A 26,350-nucleotide genomic window follows, 5' to 3' on the forward strand; every position below is an offset into this window, starting at 1 on the left:
CAATTGTCTGTCTGTATAATTGTACTTATTGTATTATTTTAATAAATTGTTATTCTGACTTATAATCTCTCTTTTGATTTGAGTTCATTTCCCCTGCTGGTTAACTTTTAAACCAGCACAGTGGTGTTTGGGATTGGGAAGTGTATGCCTTGGTTACACAACCGTCCCTTATTTACATGTCCATTCCTCACTGTGCTGAATAAAGCCTTACCCCCACAAATTTTTTTTTTCTTTTTAAAAAGAAGCAGATAAGCCACGGGAATACAGCACTCAGCCTGCTTCTCCACAGACCTGATTAACCTGACAAAGCTTTGCCAGTTTTGCTTCCCACACCTAATGTCATTCTCCTCCGTACAAGACTATATTTACAAAATAAGAGACTGCTACCACTCAAAAACCTAGACTGTTAAGAGAGAAAAAAAAAGAAAGGAAAACGATCATATTTACCTTTAGTTCTTCAATTTCATTTTGCAGAATACTCTCTTTTTGGACCATATGCCTTCTCTGTGAATCTAACCTTGACTCCATCTCATGTTTTGCCTCCTCCACTCTGCAGATCATTTCTGACCTAAAAAGTTTATTTTTCCTTGTTAAGTCTTGTAAGCATGGAAAAGAATGATTTTCAAATTCCAGAAAGCCGCCTTGCAATGGCCTGATCTGATTCCCTTCAAACTCTACAAGGCACACCTGTAGAGGCATGATTTGTTAATTAAAAAAAAAATCTAGCATAAAGAAGTGCATCTTGCCCAGGGGGACTAAAGTGCCCATGAACACCCTATAGAGGGTCAACTGTATCATATTCCTCAAGCAATTTTATGAGCTCAAAAACATGTATTTATGACTTCAAGTGATTTTCTGCCACTTGCCTACAGTATGTGCTGGCTTAGTATTGCTAAATGCAGGCAGGCAAGATAAAAAGCCTGAATCCTACAGTATTGCTAAACATGTAAAGTGAGACTAAGTAGATATGGCACTTTGGGACACAGTTTTAGTGATGGGCTTGGCAGTGCTGGGTTAACGGTTGGACTTGATGGTCTTGAAGGCCTTTTCCAGCCTTAATGATTCTGTGGTTCTGTGTACTCTTGTCACTTTCATGGTGGACACTAAATGACAGTATGCACTAAACCATATCTAACCACTCACCAAACCTAATCACTCAAACAGCTTCACATCTAAAAACTAGCTTGTACTACATTAACCTGAGTTCAGAAACAGGTAGAAGAATCCCTTGTGTCTCAACGCATTTAAACCATATTTGAGCCTGACTTCACAGCAATGTTCAAGAGCACAACACTTAGAGAGCTGAAAGATAGAAATCGGAGGGAGCATGAGGAAAAAAAACAAAGAGAGTGCAACTGAAATATAATGGAAAAGGAAAGCTACAGAAACATACATAAGAGGAAAAGGAATATGCTGGTAAGAAGAGTCATATTCACTGATTGTTATTTATCTATCAGAATTTTAACAAAAAACGAAAATTAGATCTTCAGCAATTTAATCTACCTGTATCTGCCAAAATAATTACAGATTTTTATCTTCTGCATCTGTAAAAACATAAACTTAATATAATTATTAAATAATGTGACTTTGGGTCTGTAACAGGCCAATGGAAAAATTAAATCGCCAACTTAAGTCCAGGTTTCTTAGGATTTTGTCATTTTATGTAGTAAGCTCACAGTTTTGTTCAACTGTAAGCAATAGCATTTTATAACTTATAGCAACTTAGAAAAAAAAAAACAAAACAGAAAAGGAATCAAACCAGCAAGAATTTAAAGTCTATGCTGACACATAATAAAACTCTGGCCCATTAGTATCAAGTAATTAATAGACCACTTAACACACACCAGGATCCAGTACTAGTATTTGAAGTGCTTTATGCAGTGATTTTAAGCCCAGACTAAAACAAACACCGAAGAAGCAGAAAATTTGTACCGAAGCAGTTCCAGCTCTGTTCTTAGCTCTGCTACACAGTTGTGCTGTGTGTCTTCTGTGCTGAGAATGGTGTAACCACAGCCATTGGGGCACTCACGACTCCGGTACTCACACACAGCCAGGTGACCATCCAAGTTACGCCGCTCAATCTGCACTGTACAACCTGAACAAGGATGAGGAAGGTGAGCCAGTCAGTTACAACTAACAGAAGCATTTTGATGAATTCCAAACAAAAACACTCAAGAAAGGAAGATGCAAAAAGGGATTTCTTTAGAACATGATATATGACAGTTATACACACATAGCTAGTACTACAACACTGTTAAGAAATCTTAAGGTATTTATCCATTAACTGAAAATAGAGATCAGAAGGACGTATTTTCTGTAAAGTCTTCTACTGCTGGTCTGGTATTAAACCAACTTCAGTAATGACAATGCTGACGCCAATCTAAGACACTGGCAGCTTGCATGTGCTTCCATCATAGATTGCAGAGACTAGAATTGATGAAGAATGTGCATATGTAAAAAAATATTAGGTTATCAAATTTAGGGAAAAAAACCCAAAGATATGCGTCGTTGGGTAACTGTCGTCAGGTCTTGGTCCGTGGGGGAAGAAAGACGCACGACACACAATAAGGTGATGAGACACAGTAGGGTGATGAGACAGAGATATCTGCCTGCTCAGCGCAGCAGGCAGCCTTCACTGAGATCACTAACCTCTACTTTCCCACACATACAACATAAACATACTCTCACAAAAACACCCAGGAATTCAAGCACCTGCACATTACCAAACAGTCTTAACCTTGTACTCTTGGCAACTCAAGGCTGTGTCCATGGAAACTATCTAATTAGTTCCACTGCTCCCATGGAACACGGCCTAACTTTTGCAATACCTCAAACCTTTCAAACTTCAATTGTGGGGCTGCGACTTCACCCCACAGATATGTAGTAAGAGAGATGGAATGTAACCTTGTTTTCCTGAGTTTGTTGGTCTTATCTATAATGTACTAGACCACATAAATAAGAAAGAACATTTATGTATGAACATTCAATACCTCATACAAGAATTGAAACATTTCCACACAAATTCTAGGACACAAACTTTGCAATTCCAGAGTGATTAAAAGTAAAATGTAAAGAATCAGAAATTAACACTATATAAATTATCGTTACATTTAACAGTCTCAACTTGAAGTTTGTAGGCTTAACATTTAATCTTTGAGGACCTGTGTGTTGTAATACACAACTGCATTTAATTTGAAGAGAAAAATCAACATAAGGGAACTGAAACAATGGAGTAACGAAACTTTCCAACAAACCATATCAGAAAATGACAAAAGACCCCTCTAGAAGAGCTTTAGTAATAATGATTTGTAATTGAGGTACTCAAACTACACTCCAGTGTATTCTTAGGAGAGAGTTCAAGAGATGTAAGAACCCTCACACTGAATACCAGACATCAGGCATGGTAACTCTCTAGACACTGCTTCTGTAGAAACTAGAACAGGTGAATTTGAAGCATCTGCAGGAGTCACTTACTGCTGAGAGAAATTATAACTTCCAGTAGAGCAATTCTAGCACCTTAATTATCTCATAATTAATTACAGTGGCAGATTCAACTATGCTCTTAGCATTATTAATTAGAAATTAACTTTATCTAGAAACATACAATATTTTGAATGAGATCAACTGGGAAATTTTAGCAGCCTTTTAAAAGGCATGTTTCTTCCTCAGAAGGTGTAGGCTTGTTTTAAATAAACATCTCAGCATGAACAAAACAATTCTAACAAGAATTTAGCTTAGAACAATTCTAATTTCCAAGATACATTTTTGTTAAAACCACGAGACAGAGAGAGCACCAGGCAACCAGTTGTTATAGAAATAAATTGTGACCCATGAGTGTTCTGCAGGTGCTACTGCATTCATTCAAACATCAGAATATGCAGTCAGAATTGCAAAACAAATGCATTGCTACATTTGAAGTCCATCATACTCATCCATTTTGATTAGTTCTTGGATAAGAAACAGCTTTTAATCATCGTGGCTGCCATAAATCGGTACCATGTTTTGTTCAAAAACACTGCTGTAAAGAGCAGATCATGCCAAAGCTTTGAATTTCTGTTTGAAATTAATGGCCATTACTGCAGTTCTGTTGACAGGAAGATTACAAACACATCTTTTCTAAACATAAAGGATTCAACTTCTTTGAATGTTACTCACCGGCATTGGAGCAAGGAATCTGACTGTACTCACACTCCCTTTCATGCCTATCTATAGACTCCAGAGAACAAACCATTTCACAGCCGTACTCTCTGTTTCTGCAATGCAGCTGAAGACGGTTTAGATCATTTTTCATGTATCTATGTTCAAAGAAAAAGAATTTGGTCTTAAATCTTGGAACATTATTACAAAACTTTATTTTCAACTTTTGGACTTCCTAATTCCTCCATCAGGAAAAATTGTGAGCAACCAGCTTAATTTTTTAAAAAGAATTCAAGTGATCATATTGGAAAAAAAAACAGCTTGAAAGAAACAATGTTAAAGGAAAATTCAGTCTCCAAAACTAATGTGCAAATAAAATCTTTATTTTTGAATAATTTCTAACTGTGACCTTTCACTGACTCAGCAGAGATTACCAATAACAAACACCAGGGCTACTCATTCATCATTTAAGTTTTGTATTTCTAAATGTGCTAAACTAAACAGACTACAGTGAGTACAGACAAAATAATCTAAAAATTAAACTCTAGTGCTCTGTCTACACTGCAGTTAACTTCCAGACAGTAAAATCTCATTAATAACAAAACTAGGTTGTGAGTACTAATGAAGTAAATTTAACACCTGCAGTTGAAGACTTTAAACATAACACAATTCTTAATCTGGGCAAGACTAGACAATGCAGGTGTTAAACAGCAAGCAGTATCTACTGATGAAACACTGTTGTGCCGGCAATAACAGGAATTAAGAGTTTAAAACAGAATAGTTTGTTTGGAAAGGACCGACAACAATCATCTAGTCCAAGTGCCTGACCAGTTATGGAAGGCACTTGTAAAAACAGCCTGCTTTACATGACAAGGTGGCTCACAACAGGCATTCTTTTGTCTAAAGACCTTTTTTTTTTTTTTAAAGAACTTGAAGGTCAGAAGTTTGGTTCACATCTCCAGGAATTATTCATTACAAACCCCACTACAGTATGTACATAAGACTGAAAAGAAAGAAGATACAGTGTAGTGACTGTTGTCCAGAGTTGTTTTCCTTGCTTTCTCTAAAATAAAGTACGGAATGTTTTGATGCTGCAGAAGGCATTCAGAATAATGTCCAGACAGATATCTAGAAATGGCATTCAAGACATAAAAAGGTGGAGAATAAACTAAGTATTCTTTCAATTTTGAAATCTAAACACCCTGAAAGTTAAGAAATGCTAATGCTTTTATGCAAGTGATCAGTTTCTGCCACAGGCATACTGGAAAAAGACAGTCTGAGTGAGTAAATTGACAAGAGATGAAGCTGTGCAAGCAAAATTGATAAATCCTAAATTCGTGTAATTTCAACATACAGCAAGATTGTGGAATACCTGTAGAGAGGCCGTAGCAAAGACACATCAATCGCTTGTCTGTCTTCAGGGCAGTTACTGTGATGAACAAGCCAGCCATGGATGCAGGCAGTGCAGAAAGCGTGTTCGCAGGGAGCCTGCAACGGATTCTCTAACACGTCTCGGCAGATGGAGCACAACAGCCCTTCGTTAACGTAGCCCACAAAACGCTCAATGTCATAACCCATGCTCTCCACACACTTTCAACCTATTAAAAAAAAATCTACGCAGAAGTAAAGCCATCTTTGTGCTCAATCTGTATGGTTAGATCCACAAAAAGGCCTGAAAGCAACTCTAGAAACATGGGGACCTTAATGTGAATAAAGAACTTCACAGATGTGAATGCAAACACATACTTTGGAGACTTTGAGATTTCCATGAGAATTTGAGGATTGTACTGTTGGACATCAGAATTCCTATTTTATATCAATATTCTCTGAATTCTGAAAGCAAAGACTTTAGCAGATAGTTGAGCTGCACTTGTTCTGAACTCTGTTATTGAACATAACTGTAGCAGGCACTGTAAAACATACTGTTTCTGTTTACATCAACTCTACTTGAAGCAGAAATATCATCGAAGTTCAAATGCAAATGTCTGCTTTCTGTTTTAATGCCTTTTATGTAATGCCTTACAAGCTTACAAAACTGTGTCCTTACAGACAATAGCTGTGGCACTTTCAACTAGCAGATCACGTATTTATGAACTGCGCATCCCTTAAGATAAGAATTTCATACTTTCATACTGCAAAAAAAAAAAGACTAAGATTCTCTTTTCATTGTAGACTTCCATTCCAGAGGGAACAGCATGAAATCTCCACATGCCTAAAGAAATACTTAATATTCAGGAAGTAAAAGAAGCCAAAACTGCAGCTAACCCTGAAATCATGAGGAGGTAGCGTGTTCTCCTACATGGTCTATTTTATAAAACGGAGTAGCCTTTAAATGGATTTGAAAGCTTTGTGAAGAAGAACTAATGGGTAATCTGTCTTCATCAAAATCCTATAACTGAAAAGGCTAGTGGAACTCAGTAAGATTTCACAGAACTCATTTAAAAGAATATGTTTTAGGTTCCACATTGCTCCTTAACATACAAAATTACTTTTGTAACCCCACTGAGACTTGTAAAAGAGGTTTTCATTAGTTATGAGGTTTTCTAAATAAAACAGAAACAGAAGATATCCTACCTTCATAGATTTTACTACATATATATGTAGTTTGTATATATAATTCTGAAGTATACTCCAGAAACAGTTTTCTGATCAGTAAGGCATATAATACCTCCTTCAGTGTCTCTTCACTGCTTTATTATGCCTAGGAGAAAAATTAGAAAGAGTAAGGTTCAGTAGTGTTTCCTAAGTTACTAAGTCCTATGTCTAACCAGCCAGCTACTGAATAGATGCTATCCTAACAGCCCATTAAAACCAAGTTTTCCAAAGCAAGCCATTGAAAAACCTACAACACAAGAGATCTGACTAGACTTCGGGGAAAAAAAATCATCAGTCTCTCTTTCAATCATTACTGATTCAGATACTTATCACATAACTGAACACTCTGCTGCCATTCAATTTTGAAGCCAGTTTTGTTTGTAAGACTGAAGACAACAGAATTCAATATTATTGAAAAGCAGCACCTGAAATCTGATAAAATTATATTCCTCAAAAAGATGGAAGTTTCTTATCTCATCTGTTTTTAACCAGGCATGACATGCAGTTAATTTTTAAAACAGAACTATTAAAGTCAAGTTCATTGCATTGAGAAATATCATTGCTCTGATGTGTAGCATAACTTGCTACACAAGCTTGCTCACTTAAAACAAAAAAGGTATAGCAAAACATAAAGGATGCCATTACTTAAATCTCTTAAGTTGATACATAGCAATTGCAAGGATCTCTAAGGACTAACATCAAATTTCGTTCTGAAGAGAAAAAAGAACTCCACAATTCCTCTTCATGAATACAACATAAAACTGGAACTTAGAAGTTTTTATATATCTGAGTATCAAAGCATATCTTCACTGATTATGAAATGTGCTTGTGTTAAAAGGCCATTTGCTAAGACTAAAGTTAATAAAAGCTATAATAACAGCACACATAACACAAGCAGGCGTGCACATTACCTGAACACAAAACACATCATCTGCTGCATGGTTTCCATATTGTGCTGTGTTTCTACTGGTACGTTTATGGTACAGCCAGCACCAAGGCTTGCAGAGATGCTTGAGCCAGCTTTAGAGCAGCTGGGACACCTATCAACCATGTAACTTACTGAGTGTTGCCACAAAAGCAGGGACAGGCTCCTGACCATGTCCCTGGCACATTTTACAGGCTGTGTTTAACTCTGTGCTTATGTAGCTACATTGTCACGAACAACACACTGCAAGCTAAATTTACAGGTATCTGGGCTATGCTGTTCCTTCCTCCACAGCATAGACATTCTATGTCTTAAAAGAGTCTTTTTTAGTTTATCATCTTAGAAGATGATAAACAATTATTTTTACACTGTTGTTACTTGCACGTTTTTACAGGTCTCCTGCAGACAGAAAACTCAGAATTTTGCCAGTTCAGTGCAAACAAAATGTCATCTTTGCACAAAGCTGTGATTGTAAGGAAAGCGAGGACCACAAGGGAAAGTTTAAAAAGCAGAGAACAATGCTAATTATCAGTAAGGAGAATGTGAAATCAAACATCAGTTTCCAATACTGATGAAAAGATTGAAACATATATGTTTATGCTGGAAGACAAACAGCATACATAGATTCAGTACTTTGAACTGTGGGCCTATATTTTCATTTGGCTTGGCTGATCCCAGAGGATTCTGCTTTTAGAAAACTTTCAAGGACGCATAAAAGAAGTCAACAAAACTGTAAGTATTTTTGATGTCCTAGAGTCTCTGTTCACTGGAATTGTGGATGCTGTAAGCTACATTTTGCACACACATTGATGATCCCGGAGGACCAAGTCTTCAAGAGGCTCTTTGGCATCTTTTAACAAGTTTGAAGTCTAACAGAACACAGGAAAGAATATTTTTATCAAAAGGAAACAAAAACTTTATTTGTGCCTGACAGAAAAATGAAGTGCAACAAATACATATATATGATGATGTATGTATAAAGCCCCAAACAAAACCGTAGTTCCAATGAAGAGTGGATGGGAACTTTGAGGCAAAAAACACAACGAAGGGGGTTCTAAAGATAACGTCCCAGCTGTTACTGAAGTGCCATACCTCTTCCAGTAAACTTTTCCTGACCTGAAAAACCAGAGAAGTTTTATGTTCTTGCCAGCTTCAAGAGATAGACTTCAGTCAAGAGAAAGGCAGAGAGAGAGAGCATCAGATGAATGCCACTCTAGCAGTACAGATCACTTTACTCAGTATTTCCACCACAAAATGAGGTAATTTACAACCTCTGCTCATTCCCACATACTTCTCTTTCCTCCATTTGGCCTCAAAACTTATTTTTGTATTACAGTTCACCAATTGTCACTCTCTTTTTTTGTTTGTACCTAAAAACTACTTTGTTGACAATTATTAATTGTTTAGCTTAAAAAAGTAACTTTTAAATAGAACGAGCCACTTCACATAGTTACAACACTGTGTGATTTAGTATGCTGTTTACTTATGTTTATTTGCCTATTATGAGTAAGCTTGAGTTGCTGGAAGCTGGCCACAAGCTGTGGACTTTCATCCAGATATGCTTTTGGCTGGAACAGAGTTAATTTTCTTAGCAATTTTCCTAGTAGCCAGTACAGTGCTGTGTTTTGTTCTTTAGAATGAGAAGAATGTTGCTAATACACTGATGTTTTAGATGTTGCTAAGTAATGTTTAGCTTAAGTCTAGGACTTTCCCATGCTCTGCCGGAGAGCAGGTGCACAAGTAGCACAAACCAGAAGATAAGGAGCTCACAGCCATCAGCAGAAGCTACAGCTCCACAAGATAACAACAGTTAATGGCTTGCCTGCATGCAGATGGAGAGAGAATCCACTAAGGTGTTAGAAGACCCCAGACCACAAAGCACCAAGACTAGCAAGGCGCATGAAGAACACATGGGGGAGGATGCATAAATTGTAAAGGGTATAATTGCACAGGGATGTCTTTGTCTGGGAGAAAAAAATAGAAACTATTACATGCTATTTGTTTTCCATTGTTTCACATATATTTTATTTCCCCCCATTGCTTTTGACAAGCAAAAATCTCCTCTAGACTTCACAGGTATTAACTTCTCAGCAATTGTCATCCCATGTTGTTTGCCAGGCAGATGCACACCTAAAACCAGCCTTGAGCTATAGAGCTACTCCCTCTGACTGGTGCCCTGTGGAGTCTCTTGTGTAAGAGAAAGGGAACAGAAGAGAGTAAGAATGAATGGACAGCAATACCAGCTTACACTGATGTAAACAACTGACTTTTTTCAACAAAAGCTTCTATAATGAGCAGTATGAGCTACACAGTTAAGGCCTCTACCAGAAACTGGAACTACTCTGACAAAGAACATTTTTACACAACACGAGTCATTGCACTGCAAAACCCACTCAAAACAGTGATCAATGCACGACCTGACTCTCACAGACCAGAGTCCAGAGAGGGGCAACAGAGCTGGTGAAGAGACTGGAGCACAAGTCCTGTGAGGAATGGCTGAGGGAGTTGGGCTTGTTTAACCTGGAGAAAAGGAGGTTCAGACCTTATCACTCTCTGCAACTCACAGAAGGCTGTACCCAGGTGGGGGTTGGCCTCTTCTCCAAGTAACAAGCGAGAGGACAAGAGGACATAGGCTTAAGGGAGAGGTTTAGGTTGGACATTAGGAAGAATTTCTTCACAGAAAGGGTGATTAAACATTGGAATAGACTCAGGGAGATTGTTGCGTCACCACCTCAGAGGTGTTTAAGGAAAGACTGGATGTGGCACTCAGTGCCATGGTCTAGTTGACAAGGTGGTGTTTGGTCAGAGGTTGGACTCGACAATCCCAGAGGTCTTTTCCAACCCGATTGTTTCCATGACTCTGTGTGAGCACCTCTGAGGCTGTACAGGGCCAGGCTCTGCTACACAGAGGCAGGAGCAGGGTCAGAGGAGCTTCTCTCTCCTCGGGGTTGTGGGAGGGGGAACTTTGCACAGGAAAAAGTGGGAAGGCCTCCGGGTCCGGCCTGGAAAGGCACTTCAGGGAAGGGCAATGATCCTGGTCATGGAGCACAAAATTGGCTGGAAACATCTGGAGCAGCAACCTGACGCTGAGCAACAGCACCTACGTGGCCTCAAGCAGCTACACACACAGAGAGCTGCACACACGCACACACGCAGAGAGCTGCACACGCGCAGAGAGCTGCACACGCGCAGAGAGCTGCACACGCGCACACACACGCAGAGCTGCACACACGCACACACGCAGAGCTGCACACACGCACACACGCAGAGCTGCACACGCACACACACACACGCACACACAGAGCTGCGCGCACACACACAGCTGCACACGCACACACACACAGCTGCACGCGCACACACACAGCTGCGCGCACACACACAGCTGCACGCGCACACACACAGCTGCACGCGCACACACACACAGCTGCGCGCACACACACACAGCTGCGCGCACACACACACAGCTGCGCGCACACACACACAGCTGCGCGCACACAATTACCTTTCCCTTCAACACACGACGGCGACGCCGCCGCCAGCCCGGCACAGAGGGCGGCGGTCGAACGGGCCCTGACAAACGCTGCGCGAAGCGCCCCACGGCTCATTCCCGCACGGCCCCGCTGCCCGCCGCCCCTGCCGCTCAGGCGACCCCCTCCGGGCCCCCCCGGCCCCCCTCCGCTGCTCTCTCACTCACCCGCCGCCACCGCCCGCTGTCGCGCAGCCCAGCTTCCCTTTACGGCCGCTCTCGCTTGGCGGCGGCGCGGCACGCGCCCGCTCCGCCATGCTGTGTGTGGCATTACGCACGCGCAGTCAGCTCCTCCCGAGGGTGGGAAGGGCCTTCCCAGGGCCCCGCCCACCGCCCCCCTCCCGCGCGGCCCCGCGCACGCGCGTCCGGCGGGAAGCGCCACCGCGCCCGGGCGGGCGGGGGTGGCTGGGCAGGGCGCATGCGCGGCGGGGCCGGCGGGGCTGCCGGGAGCCCGCGGCGGGACAATTGAGCGGCGCTGAGGCGGCGGGACCGGCGCGGCATGGGGCGATTGGAGGTACGGAGGGATCGGGGGCATGGACGGGGGGTCTCGGTGGAACGGACCTTAAAGATTACCCAGTTCTAGCCCCCTGCCGTGGGCAGGTACACCTCTCACTAGACCAGGTTGCTCAGAGCCCCATCCAACCTGGCCTCGAACACTTCCAGGGATGGGGCATCCACAGCTTCTCTAGGCAACCTGTACCAGTGTCTCACCACCCTCATAGTAAAGAATTTTTCCCTAATATCTAATCTAAACTTACCCTTTTTCAGTTTGAATCCATTCCCCCTTGTCCTGTCACTACATGCCCTTGTGAAAAGTCCTTACAGCTACTTATCATATGAAGTGATTTTTTCACTGATATCTGGTGGCCTAGTGGTTAGCATGCAGGACTCTCACTGCTGCGACCCGGGTTCGATTCTTCGGTCTCCCGGGCAGATGGAACCCGTTAGCCCTGTGAGGCCATCCATCTAAGAGAAGGTCACTCTAAACAAACCTACGTCCTGAGGACCTCACTGCCATTGTCCAAGCTTGCTTGGCCCCGGCAGATGAACCTTAGGATTAAAGGGTGGGCTCAGTTCAGCGCAGGCTGTGTCTCACCTAAAAAATCCATTGCGCAGGCTGGAAAGATAAAAAGACCTTTCCCCAGATCTTCGTTTGCGAAGACTGGCCATTATGTTCAAGGCGATGCACTCGCTGCCTTCAGTTTAAATGACTAAAAGCTGATCCTGTGTCACACCTTTGTAGTTGCCCACAACCCCTGTTTGCCTCACCATCTGTGCTGGGAGTGCCTTTTCAAACACTCAGGAGAGCAGCCTGTTAAGTTTGGGCTGAGGTGCTTTTAGCAGGGCTCTGTGCACACCGAGTTGGGCTGGATATGTAAAATTTTGAAATGTTCTTTCTATGTGTGTTTTGTTGTAATGCAGATATTAATGTACCAAAAGTACTACTGAATGCAGTGCTTGCCAAACCAGATGCACTCCCAAGACGGTTTGGGCTGTGGTTTCATGGTGCACTGGCTTTGGTCAGGCCAGGTGGTTAATAAAAGGCAAGAGCTGTGCTTTTTGCATTGCTTGCAGGTGTTTCCCTGCAGCTGTTCCCCTGCAGCCAGACCTAAGGGTAAGGCAAGTACAGGATGGTTTGGTATATAGGTGGTGTCTCTGAGGAAAGGGCATAATTGCAAGTTAATTGATGTAGTTGTAAGGTGGAGCTGTTCCTTGCCCTTGCTACATCCACTCTGATCTCATCTACAAACAAGATTTGGCATCAGTCATTTTTTGCACATCCATGATGGTCTATTTTTTTCTGTGTGCTACTGTAAAGATACAAAATATAAACATTTTAATTATTATATTTTGTAATTTTTGTTTTTATTTTATTTTATAAAAGCTTCTATTTTGAAGACAGAGAGGAAGATGTATTGCTGGAAACAATGTTCCATTTTAAAAACACAAACCCCCTAAAGGTTTTGGTAGCTGCAAGTGGGTAATACTGGAAATACTCTTACAGGTTCTAAAATTTACCGTGAGTGAAGTTATTGAGTTACCAAGGGTAGTGTCTTTAAATTTCTTACTATTTTGGAAATTTCCTAACGAGTCTGATTTTGTGGTTTAAGACCAATAGACAGCACAATGCCCAAACGAATTTGGAAACCAAAACACTTCAATCACAAATATGTGCAATTTATGAACTGCACAGCTCCCCTGTTCCACTGAAGATGTGACAAGCTCTGGAAGTGCATGGGCAGGGTTAATGTAGCAGCTCAGCCATGCTATAGATGGTCCTCATGCAGAGTCGTGGGGTGTCACTGTGTATTGTTGGGTTGGGTAGAGAACTCGATCAGATTCACATGGCACCTGAAGCTGGCTGTCCTCAGTGCTTACACTTGCAGTCTGCTCCTCTGGAAGGTTCTTGACTCCTCTGCAGTGTTCACAGTGACTATCAGTTGTTCATACTACGGATACTCCTGTTATAATAACCAAGCTACTCCCTTATTGCATAGGGTTAACTGAAATTCATATGCTAACGCTGTTGTCATGTAGGCCTAACTTAAGTGAACTGCTGCTTACACGTAGTCAGGGGCTTCTTTCCTGTATTTTTAATAACAGTCACAGTGGAAGTGACAACAGTTCAGGCCATTTTGCCATTAAGGTTTGCATATAGTAACAGCATCATACATATCCTAATTGTTCAGATATGGAGGAGAGAGCTTTGCTTATGTTAGTGACTGCGTGTTTGCAAAGTGTTTTGATCATACTCCATTAAAATTTCTATGCAAACCTTGGGAAGAAAGGTGGTTGTGCCCCAGGAAGCCACTGGAGTGCAGAGTAGCACCAAAAAAAGTGCAGAAACACACTGGCTGTTGCAGCAGGATGCAAACATGCCTTAGAGATAGTAGAGAAGTTTGTATCTGCAATCTGTATTATGGTTTGTTTTTAACCTAGTAGTTGGAGGGATCAATTAAAAGAAACAGTCCATGAGAATGAAACCAAAATATGCTCCATAAGTTGCTGTACTGTGCCTGGCTTCTTCATTTCAGCTGCTGTGTTATTTTATTGGAATTTTCTTCTCTTGTTTTGTTTCTGTCTACTGCTTTGAAGCATTAAGATTATAACTCATTATTCTAGTGGTTGCAAGTAAACTTTGCCATATTAACATTGGCATATTGGTTTTGTCCTAAGGTTGTTCAGGGGAATAATATTCTTATACTTTGGGGGAAAACCTATGATAGATTTCTTCCATTATTCAAGTGGACACAACATGGAGCTCCACTCTAATTTTGAGCTTATTTCTTGCCCAATTGTAATCTTATTATAGTGGATGAGACATAACTTCAACATTCATTGTTCATTGCGCACTAATAAAGGGCTTTTCAAAGTAATGTTTTAAGTGTTTAGAATAGTTAGTTTTGCTTCAAATTTTCTTTCTTTTTAGAAACTTATGTAAGTTTGTTAAGCAGCCCGACATTGTTTATCTCCAGAGTATTTTTTGTGATTGGTAACTGCACTATTGGCTTTTTAAAAGAAAAAGGAAGTGTTCAACCACAGAATTTGCTGTACTTGATCCTTCTTAGTACTTAATGCATTGTAACGATACTACTTTTTCTTAAAGTGTATTATGCTTGTGAGTTAAGATTGTTATTTGAAAATATTTTATGATATCCTTTATGTTGTTTTAAAATAGTGCTTGTGTTGTTATCTTTGGATGTATTTTTGTATTTAAAGCTATTCTGACTACAGTTGACTTTATCTGCTTCCTTCCTTCCTGTCCACCTGCCAGAGCAGTAAAACCAAATATGAGGCGATCTGCAGCTCCGAGTCAAGTCCTAGGAAATGCAGCCAAAAAGCCAAAGTTTACACCACCAGGAAAATGTATTGCAGTTTGTCCCAAGAATGAAACTAAGGAGATGGACCAAGAAATGAAATTAAAAGAGGTAAAATGAACAGTGCACTCACTAAAAAGTATATTTGTTTATACAGTATCATGACTAAAAGATAGTATCTGAGCTCACCACAAACAACCTCTGCTTAAATTATCAGTTCAGAATAGATTTTGATAGCTTTACTCTCAACACCTTTGATCTTGTTTCTCAGGTAGGTTTCTCTAACTCTGTGAAGTGGATACAGAAAAATGTTTTTCAAATAAATAAAAGTAATCAGTGTTGAGCCCAAATACAATTTCCAGTGTAGCTGAGGTAAGGATTGTATCTTTGCGTGGGCTTTGTTGGATATTTTTGGTAAAAGTAGTTAAAAACCCAAGATACATGTAATAAAGTGTCAGTACATTGAGTTGCAGTTTTGCTGCGAGGAACTTTACCTGAAACCTTTAACAATAACCCAAAAAAGCATCACAATTTTTATTTATTTATCTACATAAGATTTTTATTACATTCAATTAATAAACTATTGGCACAAGTGGTGTTTGATATTGTGTGCGTATACTTTCTGTTGTGAACGCTGGGATGCATATAGTTGTGTAGGGATGTATATATTTATGTAGACAGTTTGATAACAACAGTCACTATTCTTGAGATCCCTTGCTATTTTCTCTATTTCTCTTCACCTGCATGAAGGAAATGCTATTGTGAACTCATTTCTCTTTTGCAGAGAGATGAGAAAGAGGGAAGTGCTTTGTTGCTTTCTAAAATATGTGTCCAGAATCAAAATGAAAATTTTACGCAGTCTGTGGAGTCAACTGGAAAAGTAAAGACAAAAGCAAGTTTCAGCATTTGTAAGTGTAGCAAGGTGGAAATGAAAACAGTATATGTGCCCAAAGCTGGTAAGATGATATTTCTTATTTACTGCCATGTATCATTAGAGAATTTTAAAGCTTATGAATAACAGGTTGCTTACTAAACTTTCATGGAATACTACTATAAGGGTTGTGCAATGGTGGCATTATTTAGTGTTCTACTGGCTAGAGAGTAAAAGAAACAAGCGTTAAATGACTTTTATAATAAAAAGGGGGAAAAAAGTATTTTAGAAGCCAGTTGATAGTGTCACTATTCAGATTTGTGTCTTCCAGAAGAGCACTATAGTCAACTCACTAATCCACAGTTATAGCAATACAAGAGCTGTGATGCCCTAAATAGTGGGAAAGTGTTGTAATTTGGAGACCTTGCTGACCTTGCGCAGAGAATGCTAATACCTGAATGGATTCAGGTTTTTTTCCAGAATTCATGAGGGTTTCTCTTCTTCAGTGTCTCCAGTGGGCATTCAAGACTCAAGCCAACTCTACCAGCAGAGCAGAACTGGCTCTGCTCATTTGTGTGTGTGTAGTCTAGTTGTTTGTGCTCTGGTAATGAATATTACTCTGAAAAGCTGGGTAGTAAGCACTGCAAAGACACCGAAGTGTCTGAGCTGTAGCAAAGGCACTTTGACGAACCTGAACAACTGTGTGGGGTTGAGTGTCTTCATTTCCCAGTCTTGGTGTGCCCTGACCACAGAAAACAGCATAGTTCTCTGTTGTGTGAATACAACCTCAGAGTCGAGTGCATCTTGAAAGCCTTGCACTTGAACTGGGTTATTAACATTGATGGATGAAAATCGCTCCTTTTGGAGCCAGCTCAGGCATTTCAACACCTGTCTTACAGTTATTTCACTGTTGTTTCTTCATAATTAATGACATTGATAATGATGTTTTAGGGTTCATTTAATTGATACTTTGTGTAATGAGTAGAGTTTAAAAAGAGCATTTCATGGCCACTTATCACCTTGAGTTGTTGGAAATATAATTCAGAAGGCTTTAACAAAGTCTTATTTTATTTATGATAAAAGTTGCTAAATCTTGAAGCCTGACTGAAGCAAAGCTGCCATAGCTTTGCATCCCAAGGTCCAGCCAATAGTGAGGCTAATTCCCAATAGGGAATTATTCCTAATAGGCACTCATACATCCAATATACGTATACACACGGCTGGTAACACAGGCCAACGCAGACAGAGAACACAGCATTTGGGCAAGCACAAGCAGTGCCAATGGATGCATCTTGTTCCCCTCTCTGGTGGATTGGGGTGAAAGCCTATTCATGGAAAATAAATGAACATGGACACAGAGAATACAGATCCCTCTGGTAACTGATCTTATGCACTCAGTCTGTTCAGTAACCGGCTCGTTGATTTGCTGGACACCCCAGCTGTGGGCACATGAGCCACAAAGGCCCACAGCTCCCAGTCCAGGTGCTGGTACGCAGACCTGCCCTCCCACAGGTAAGAGCACACTATAGTTCCCTCAAGTACTTGGCCTTAGCCACTTGGTCTAATTAGTGGTGGGCTCCTGGATCCACTTGTCTCCCAGCTGCTTTATGCACAAGGGATGCACAAGTAAAAATATGTCTGTCTGGTAGTGAGACTTACCAGTAGCCAACCCCCAGGTGTCCTGGTGTTGAGTAACTTGCTTGGACTTCTTAGTCCCGTCAGTAACCAACTCTCAAACCCCCTGGTCTCTCCAGTAGTTGGCCCAGACTCATTGCTGCTCCAATATTTGGCTCCCAAGCCTCTTATCCTACTGCCAACTAATCCACGTTGGTGTTAGCCAGCGATCACACACTGACACCTGGATCCAGGCAGTGTGTATGGTTTCTGGCCTCTCTGCTGACACTTCACATACCTGGGCCCTATGACCTGTGTGTGGTCCAGCTCCAGCTGCTGGCATGTCCACTTCCATACACACTTTTACACATAGAATAGAGTCCTTTCACCTGGGAAAATATTTAGAAATGTAGTTTAGTACAAAGGTGGGACTGGCTCCGGCAAGAGGATGCAGTGTGTTGCTGAAGAAGCTTACTGATCATCATCACCTGTTTAAAGGTGGCTGCCTTTTTCCTCTTATTGTTATGTGCTTGGTCCTCCCTGAACCACCTTCATCTCTCCCTCTTGCTTGTCCTTGTGGTTTGCTTCCCCCCCTGCCCCCAGTCAGAAATCTCATTATAAGCCTTGTGCAATCTCTAGATGCCCCTTCTCGCACAAGTTTCAGGCCCTAGGCAGCAACCTCCTCCATTCTGTAAGGTGCTTTGGAGAGGCTTTCCCATTGACTCTTCCTGCTGGGTTTCACCTCCAGAAAAAGGGAGTGTGATAGCCCTGAGAGGGTGCTGCCACTGGCATGTTATGTGACCCAGAGTAATGTATGCACTCTGGATGAGCTAAAATGGAGAAATTCAGCTTCCCTGTATGTCTTTGTCTTATGGCTGGAACTTCCAGTTCCTCTGATGAAGCTTCTACTTGCAGAAGATTCTCTGTGTGCATGGGACAAGAAGTTTGAGGCGTCATGCTTCCCTACAGGTACATCTGCAAAAATTTCCATCTGCTGTCTGACTAGCAGTGCACTTGAAAGATAAACTGTGGATTTATTTCCAAAATAATCTGGGAAACCAGCAGTCTTTCCACCAAAAAATGTTGTGAAATGGAAAAGATACTAAATGCCTTTTCAGTATCATGAATTCTGGGTGCGGCTGGTATGGGTCCTCTGTGATGACTTTCAAAAAATAACCGAAAAGCTGTGGAGTGAGACTGGGTGAGCTGCTTCTGTTGATGTGCTGCTGCCTTTCTAAGTAACTGAACAAGCCATTTTGTGTCAAAGCCTTTCTATGCCTGCAGAATGGAGCTAACCCTGCAAGGCTTCATAAAGCTATCATATAAAAGAAGGATATCTAATGTCAGTGTTGTTATGGTCTTCAGGTTCAGCGGTGATGCAAGCACTGTAGTGAGAAAACAATCCTATCTCCGTTAAATCTTAAGTAATTTCTTAATAACTTAGATTTTCCAAGACGATTTCTGCCCTTTATGTCACTTTTGTCTGCTATTCATTACACTAATGTAGCAATTACATAGATTGTGTAAACCATAGCCTCCTTTGTAGTGTGAAATGAAATTGTTTTGTCGAAGCTGGTTTTGGTACAAAATTCAGAAGTAATGGAAACCATTTGTGAAAGCCAGAGTCAGTTTGGGGTTTTTATCATTATTAATATTGTAATGGAATTATATCTGACTGCCAGTCTCTGCAGCCAAAGAATACTTTCCTGTTAAAGGGGCACTAAAATAATTTTAAGATTGAAAAAGTGTGTGCGTATGCATTATTTTGGTTCGTTGTCTCTGTATCATTTAATGCAGACGATAAACAGTTTGTTATTTTTATATCATGCTCAAAGCTGCTGTGTTTGGGTTTCCAGTGCAGCAGCGGAATGTGTAAATATATACCCTAGTTTCCATTGAAATTCTTAGTGAAACACCTGTGAACCACTGGACAACTGCACACTGTTCACAGAGCTAATCTTTCTGAAACCCAGCCTTGAAAATGCTGCACATTCTTTCAAAAAAGCTTGTTATCTGACACATGGTGTCCATTTCTTGGAGTAGACAAGTAAGTATTTGAATAGACAGCAGCAATCTAAAAATTATAGCATATCTGGCTTAAAAACCCACTTGATTTTCTAGGCTTCTTTTCAAAAAAACTTCTTCCTAAAAATGCCACTAATAAAAGTAAAGCATAAGGGACTCAGAAATTCTACAAGATGAGCTATTTCTAAAGACGTTTAATAGTTTGTAGCAACTGTAAGTGAAACCTATCTATGTGTTGTGATTTTAAGACTGAACTGTAAGATACTGAACATGCAGTTCATTGGGCAGTTTACTATTTGTGATTATAACTTCTGAATACTGGAAAATTATGTTATGTATCTTTGTAGGAAAATGAACTTTACTACTGCTTTTTGAACTGGTATTTGCTTGTGATTGAGAGGCAAAGAGCACAGCAATCTCCTTGGTACCCTTGTTTTGCATTCAGAATACAGTACTTGTTGACACTGACAATGGATCTGGGTGGGGGGAGGTAATTTATTTGACATTGTCATTAGTGTTTTTTCTCACACGCCTCCAGAGAATTCTATCAGCTAAGTCTCCATGCTCTTTAAAAATGAAAATTACTTTAACATTCCTAAACTATTTAACAGTAAGTGAAAACAAAATCATAAATGTGTTTGGAAGGATATTGCACCTCTTGAGTGCTTGGTGTCTACTTGTCCTCATTACATTCTGAGAATCTATAAGGAATAACAAGAAAATACAAATAATTTGAATGGAAGAAACAATGGACAGGCAGATCCCTGAACTGTACTTAGTATCTCAGTGTTGCTGGTGAGCAGGATTGGCCAGAACTCAGGGTTTTACTCACATTTTCTTCTTCAACCTAATGTTTTTAATATATATAACTTTATTTATATAAAACATAATGAATTTAATTGATGCCTATTATCTGAGTTTACAGCTTGCCTCCTGTTGGTATTCTTAATTTAGGAGAATGTTGCTCTGTTTTACTCTTTGAGCTTACTACACCATGTGAGGAAATCAATAGCTCTTTCACCTGCACACTTAGATGCAACATTCCAGTTGGACTGAGATTTCATTGTTTGAACCTAATGTAAGTGAACAGAAAAACTGGATGTAGAGTTTTATTCTGTTACAGCTCACCTCCTGTTTGGTTTTTGGTTCAGGAGTACCTTGTCCTTCATCCGTCTCTAACATCCGTTCATGTGTCTTCCAAGAGGAACTTTGTCAGAAGTCATACTCAGATATTATCTTTGACCTAACAATGAGGACAGATTGTAAATATGTCACAACAAGGTTAATGTGTTCATCCTGCGTCTCTCAATAGATGTTGCTGAATGCTTTCCATGCTGATGATATTAATGGTATTTATTATTTGGGTATAGTTCTGAATATATTTTCTCTATCTTCTCTGCAGTGTTAATGTTTACTGAGTACATTGGTCTGTAAGGTTTGGACTCTTTACACACTTAAGCTTCCTTTTCCGTAATGGGAATCTTTGTTGGCTCCTTCAGCTTTCTAGAACATTGTTACAAGTTTGTCTGATATCTTCTGTCACTTGATATGAATAAAGATCCTCTTAACCAATTAATTTGAATATTATAAGAGACAATCCACTGTTCATTTATGACAGTAGCAATCAATTACCTATCACTTTTAATCAGAGGATTCAGAGGATTAAATGATGTTATTTTCAGGGTTTGTCATATTGTCCAGTTTCAGTCTAACTGCTTACTTTATGTTTCTAGATAACACAAAGACATTCAGGCCTGGCATCTCATAATCAAGCATATTATTGCTAGAATTACTTGGATGTCTGCAAAAGTAGAAATATTAATTCAATTTCTGTTGTTGCACTTTACAGATGAACTGGAAAAGATATTCCAGTGAGGAGTATTTTTACCATCTGTCTATTTCAGTGGTGGAGCTGCATGTATAGCTGCAGCTCACTGTGACCTTGAAATGTTTTTATAAACAGCTGGTAAAGCAGTTAAGTCTTTGGATAAAAGATACTGCATAAACATCTGTAGCTCTTAATAATTACCAAGTACACCTTAGCACAGCTAAGGTGTAACTGGATGCCTGAGTGTAAGTAATTTATTACTGCATTGTTTGCAAGTTAGATTTTGCAAGTTTGTAAATTTGTTATAATTTCTTATTCAGAATATTACCAAAGTACTTTGCTAGCTCTTTATGTTTCATAATGACCTCCTTCTCCCTGCGATGTTCTAGACAGAATAGTTCGTAATGGAGAATAGACACATTAATAGACAAGCTGATTCTCAGTTCAGAATAGTTTCGTTGCTATTTAGTGTCATCTGTACCTGTTTGATCAGGCCATCTTAGGAAATGGGGATTGGTTAATAAAACTGGACTGATGTACATGTATCATAAGAGAAATTGTCTATATCTCTGGTCGGAAATTGCTTCCACAAGCGTTCATTTATTGCATCAGCCACAGTGGGTATACACGCACAGTGTCACTGGCCCAGTACCACACTGCCCAGCAGTCAATGTGTTGCAGGGAGACTTGTCAGAGAGACTTCTGTCCCCTAGATGGCTTGTGTTTTCACTTTGGGACTCTTGGGCGTTTCCTCAGGACAACACCTTTTAGTTGGTGCTCTTCCTTAGGATGTGAGATGATGTCTTCTACTCTGCTGCTGTTTTAAGACCTTCCCTGGCATTTTTCCCAGGTGACTGTAAACACTTGAAATACCCTGGGCTGTTGTCATGTCCCTAACCGTTGTTACTCATCCTGAATTTGGGATGCCCACCAGCGGAGTGGTGAGATACATGGTGCTAATAGAATTAGCAGCCAAGAGTGAGATGGGAAGAAGGAACTTAGAGCAGCTTCACCACCAAAAGCATCATCTCATACAATGTTAAGCAACTGCAAAGCTGCTTTCCTCGACGGGGCAGCCATCGGCAATGCTGCTGTAAAACAAATCCAGACTTGCATAATTCTAGTGTGATATTTCCATAGTTAGTACAACCTAATTTATAATTTCATGTGATCATATCTTGCTGTCATGTGAATAACTAGGCTTTATGTAATTATAAATGATATAACCAGGATATTTATGCATTTGAGAAAAGAGCAGTGAATTGACAGAGAAATGTACTTTTCATTTGTCCCAGTTAACTGTGCTCTGTATTTAAACTTATGAAGATAATGAAAGAGAGAGGAAGAAAACCAGAAATCAGAACGGTATTACATGATCAGAAAATAAAGAAAAAGAGTTATATTAGATGTATGATATTCAACATTTTCCAAAGAAGTTGGAGAGATTAAAATGAAAGTTTTCCAGTCACAACTTGTCTATTGAATGGAACTGGGGCTGCTTCTTTATGATGAAAAATATAAATTGCCAGGTTCCTTACTTTTGAGTAGCGATATATCCACTATCAAAGAAAGTTGTGCTCCATGTAAAGATGATAATCTTTCATGTATTTTCCTTTAAATTGCTAAGTTACTGGAAATTAAAATTTGTAAACAAGAAAAAAAAAGACTCTTTCTTGTGCAGAAACAGAGACCTAATTTTGAAACTGCAGACAGAAAGCACACTCCCCTTTCCAAGGGCTGGCAGGGGATGTGGTGGAAAATGAACTTACTATCCCAATATATTTATTGCAATTTAGCTCCCTGGAGTTGCATGCAAACATACAGCATATAGTCTGCCATATATATAAAAAGAAATTATCTACTTTTTCACTGAATCATTAAAAATTAGGAACTTGGAAAATACTCTGTATAGACAGTATTTTAAACAATTCAGGTTTATCAGTAATAATTCTTTCTGTTCCCTCATTCATTCAGAGAGAAGGTATTCACAGTTTCTTCTTACTTTTTTTCTTGATTATCAAAATTTATTATCAGGCTATGTGAATGTAAGATGGGCAAAAGAGAAATACATGGCTATTCGTGTTTTCTTGCATGCTTTTCCTTTACATTCTTCCACACTTTGGAAAGTCCTAGTTTGGAGTGTTGACAGTTGGGGTGTGTGTGTTCCCAGCTCTCCTGTCTCTAACAGATACAAAGGTGGACTTAAGGGAAGACTGAGAAGATGCAGCTATCAGGTGGAGGGACAAGAAATGCCTTACTGAAGGGAACTGCGAGGTTTTCTTGAGCTGTCATGAGTATTATTGCAGACTAGGCCTGGATGCCTTCAAAGACAGTTGTCAAATCTTTCTGGAGCTGTGCTCATTGTTTGGATTCCCTCTGTTGCCATGCCAGAATAACTGGAGTCCAGCCCCAGCTTTTGGCTTTGGGCCTTAAGTTTTCCCCTGAAACAGAAGCTTTGTCACAATATGACTTTCCTGAAGTCAACAAGATAATAGGATGGTTATCTCGCTGTCCTCAAAATATCCACTGAGCAAAATTAGAAGAATGGAGAATGCTCCTCTGTCTAATGCAGGGAATAATGCATGGTAAAGTATTGAGGTTAGTATTTAAAAGCATAATCTCCAAAATTTACATGTCTCTATGAAAAAATGTCAGCATTGCAGGAACTTGACTTCTCTTATACCATTTCTTTTTCTAGGGATATCTTGCTAGTGGGGATGTGAGAATTTAAGCAAAATATCCTGAGAAAATCATACCTTCAAACATTTCTCAGCTGCTTCTCATCAGTCATCAAAAAGCTTGTTGGAAGAGAGGATCAGAGAAGATAAAAGCATGTACTAGGAATGGACTTACTTCTTAATTTGTAAAGAATGGTGCTCTTAGCTCTTCTATTTTTATGGACCTGACTTATAAAGTGAAGAGCTAATTCATGGTGCCATATAGTCACATAGTATTATAATTTATAGTTCTTTAGCTTTAAGCCAAACTTAGTTTGAAGAATGGTTACAGATCTGAATGTGTGGGCCTTGGAATGTCAGACTGAGATGAAGATAAATTCTTTAAAATTTGGCATGGAAGGCATTTTAATTGTCTAATGGATATATTTATTCCCCATTTCAGTGGGCTAAATGTTGAGAGAATGCCTTATATCAGCAGATGGAACGGAAGTGTAGTTAGGTTTTATGCTTGGAATTTTAGCTGATAAGAGCCTTGTTGTTGCAGCAGTTGCAGGAACTGTTAGAGGATAGAAGTTAATACAGGCTAGATGGTGATCATAAAAATAGATGCAGGAAAAAAAAGAGGTAGAGCTTCCCCTTGTTTGCCCCACCCCCCCCAATGCAGGACAGAGGTTTTAGAATAATTGTACAGGAGAAAAGAAAAGAGTTGTCTGAGAGGTCCAGGTACACCAAGGATAAGAACAAGGAAGTACAAAAGTGATGGTAAAAGTGTTGATGAAGATGAGAGGAAAAAAATCAAGTGACATGAGAAAGCCATTTGAAATACAACTTAAATAATCTAAAAGTACTTCTAAAAGATCTGGTGCAAATGTATTTAAGCACTCTTAACTTCCAGGTGGGGTTGTCTTGCAATTTTCATTTCACAGAACTTTGTCATCTTCAACCCTCTCCTTAATGAATAATGCCTGCATCCCTTAGCTCTAGAGATTGCCCATGAAACAACTGTTCCTATGAGAAATCTCTGGAGTTGAAAGCTTTCTCACCCACCCTTTGCTGCAGCAGGCTCTTAAAGACAAGCAGATTGAATGACCTGGCACTGTCTTGCTGTTGTGTCAGTAGAAAGGACTATATGATGACCTAATGGTCAACTGTCTTGATACTTGCCAAATGTTTCCATTGCCAGTATAGCCCAGTATATTCACTGATGGGTAACATACACCATCCTATCTGCTGAATCTTCTTACAGTTTATCATGAGCACAAGAGTACCAGGGTTTCATTTTAGCTTTGATTCAAATCTTGCAATTGTCCTCTTGTTCTCTAAGACTTTCAGGCTCCTTGGTGATTGAAAATGCTAACTGCAGGTCTCTGTAGAGCTGGTTTACTTGTGTATTACTAAATAAGAACAGAAGTCCTTCAGACTTATCCTGGGGCTACCACTTTGTGGGCAAAGCACCTTCACAGGTCTTAGCAATCTGTTGGTTTGGTATTTTTTGCACTGGAAGGTCCCAGCCTGAATCACTTAAGCTGGTGTCATTCCCTTCAATATTCATGTTTGCTGTTTGATCCAAACTGCATCTTTCAAAACAGCTGCTTTCTTAGGGCATCCTTAATTCTCTCAGATGTCTTTTTGCCTTTGAATCATATGCTTTATAGTGATTCTTTTTTTCATGTCTGTCATGGAGAGAATCTTTCTCAGTTCTGTGTAATAAAGGATCCTCCCTCTCCCTCTAAGATGCTCCCCTGATTTAAGACATTCTCCTTTTCAGGGTGTTCTGTCTCGTAATGTGCCTAAATTTACATGGGCCACTTGATGCAGTTATTGGCCATGATATAAACCTATCACTTGTAAAATTTATGCCCACTGAGCTTTTTCAGCAATTCATACTAATGCAGCTACTTTAATCCCTGATTGTGTTACAGCTGTGATTAATTAATCTCAATAGCTTTCCAGACTGGACGGTTTGTATCTTTTTTTGGTAGTAATTCTAGATGTTTTCACGGCAAAACCCCTGAATTTACCTGTTACCTGTAGTTCTAAGTCTTATTTCCCAGCTGTTGAAGTTCTGCAACTGTTGTTGTCCCCTCGGTTGTGTTAATACAAGTCTTTAAGAATATGGTTTGCGATTCACCCTACAATCATCCAGATAAGAGGCTGAAAAAGCTTTCTTTTTGTGAATTATTTGTCCTGTGGCATACTGGATCAGGGAACTACTAACCCAGCTCAGAAAAAATTATTAATGTGAGGACACATCAGTTCCCTGGTCTGATTTGCTCAGAAGATTTGTGAATGCTCATACCAGCACAGTGAAGGGGCAGGAACATGCCACAGTT

General features: G+C 40.0%; 2 protein-coding genes across 3 annotated transcripts in view; one reads left to right on the top strand and one right to left on the bottom strand.

The window, feature by feature from the left end:
• Positions 1 to 435: 435 nt before the first annotated feature.
• On the bottom strand, positions 436 to 11,449 carry LOC113963222 (RING finger protein 151-like; the record flags this gene model as incomplete). The annotated part of the gene is made up of 4 exons (XM_027674215.1): positions 11,352 to 11,449; positions 4,156 to 4,295; positions 1,933 to 2,095; positions 436 to 568 (listed from the first exon to the last, which is right to left on the bottom strand). Coding segments are annotated over exons 1-4 (525 nt in total), but the record flags the coding sequence as incomplete, so codon positions are not given.
• A 153-nt stretch (positions 11,450 to 11,602) lies between these two features.
• Positions 11,603 to 26,350, top strand: part of RAD54B (RAD54 homolog B) — a 65,899-nt gene continuing 51,151 nt past the window's right edge. The window contains exons 1-3 of one of the 2 annotated variants that reach the window (XM_027676504.1): positions 11,603 to 11,697; positions 14,959 to 15,112; positions 15,786 to 15,909. In XM_027676504.1, coding sequence (XP_027532305.1) covers positions 14,975 to 15,112; positions 15,786 to 15,909 — 262 coding nt within the window. In that variant the 5' untranslated portion in view covers positions 11,603 to 11,697; positions 14,959 to 14,974. The remainder of the gene's footprint in view (positions 11,698 to 14,958; positions 15,113 to 15,785; positions 15,910 to 26,350) is intronic. The other variant, XM_027676598.1, reaches the window with a different exon arrangement.

The sequence above is a fragment of the Neopelma chrysocephalum genome, unplaced genomic scaffold (genome assembly GCF_003984885.1).
Source record: "Neopelma chrysocephalum unplaced genomic scaffold, ASM398488v2 Primary Assembly neopelma1_22, whole genome shotgun sequence".
Classification (NCBI taxonomy): Eukaryota; Metazoa; Chordata; class Aves; order Passeriformes; family Pipridae; genus Neopelma; species Neopelma chrysocephalum.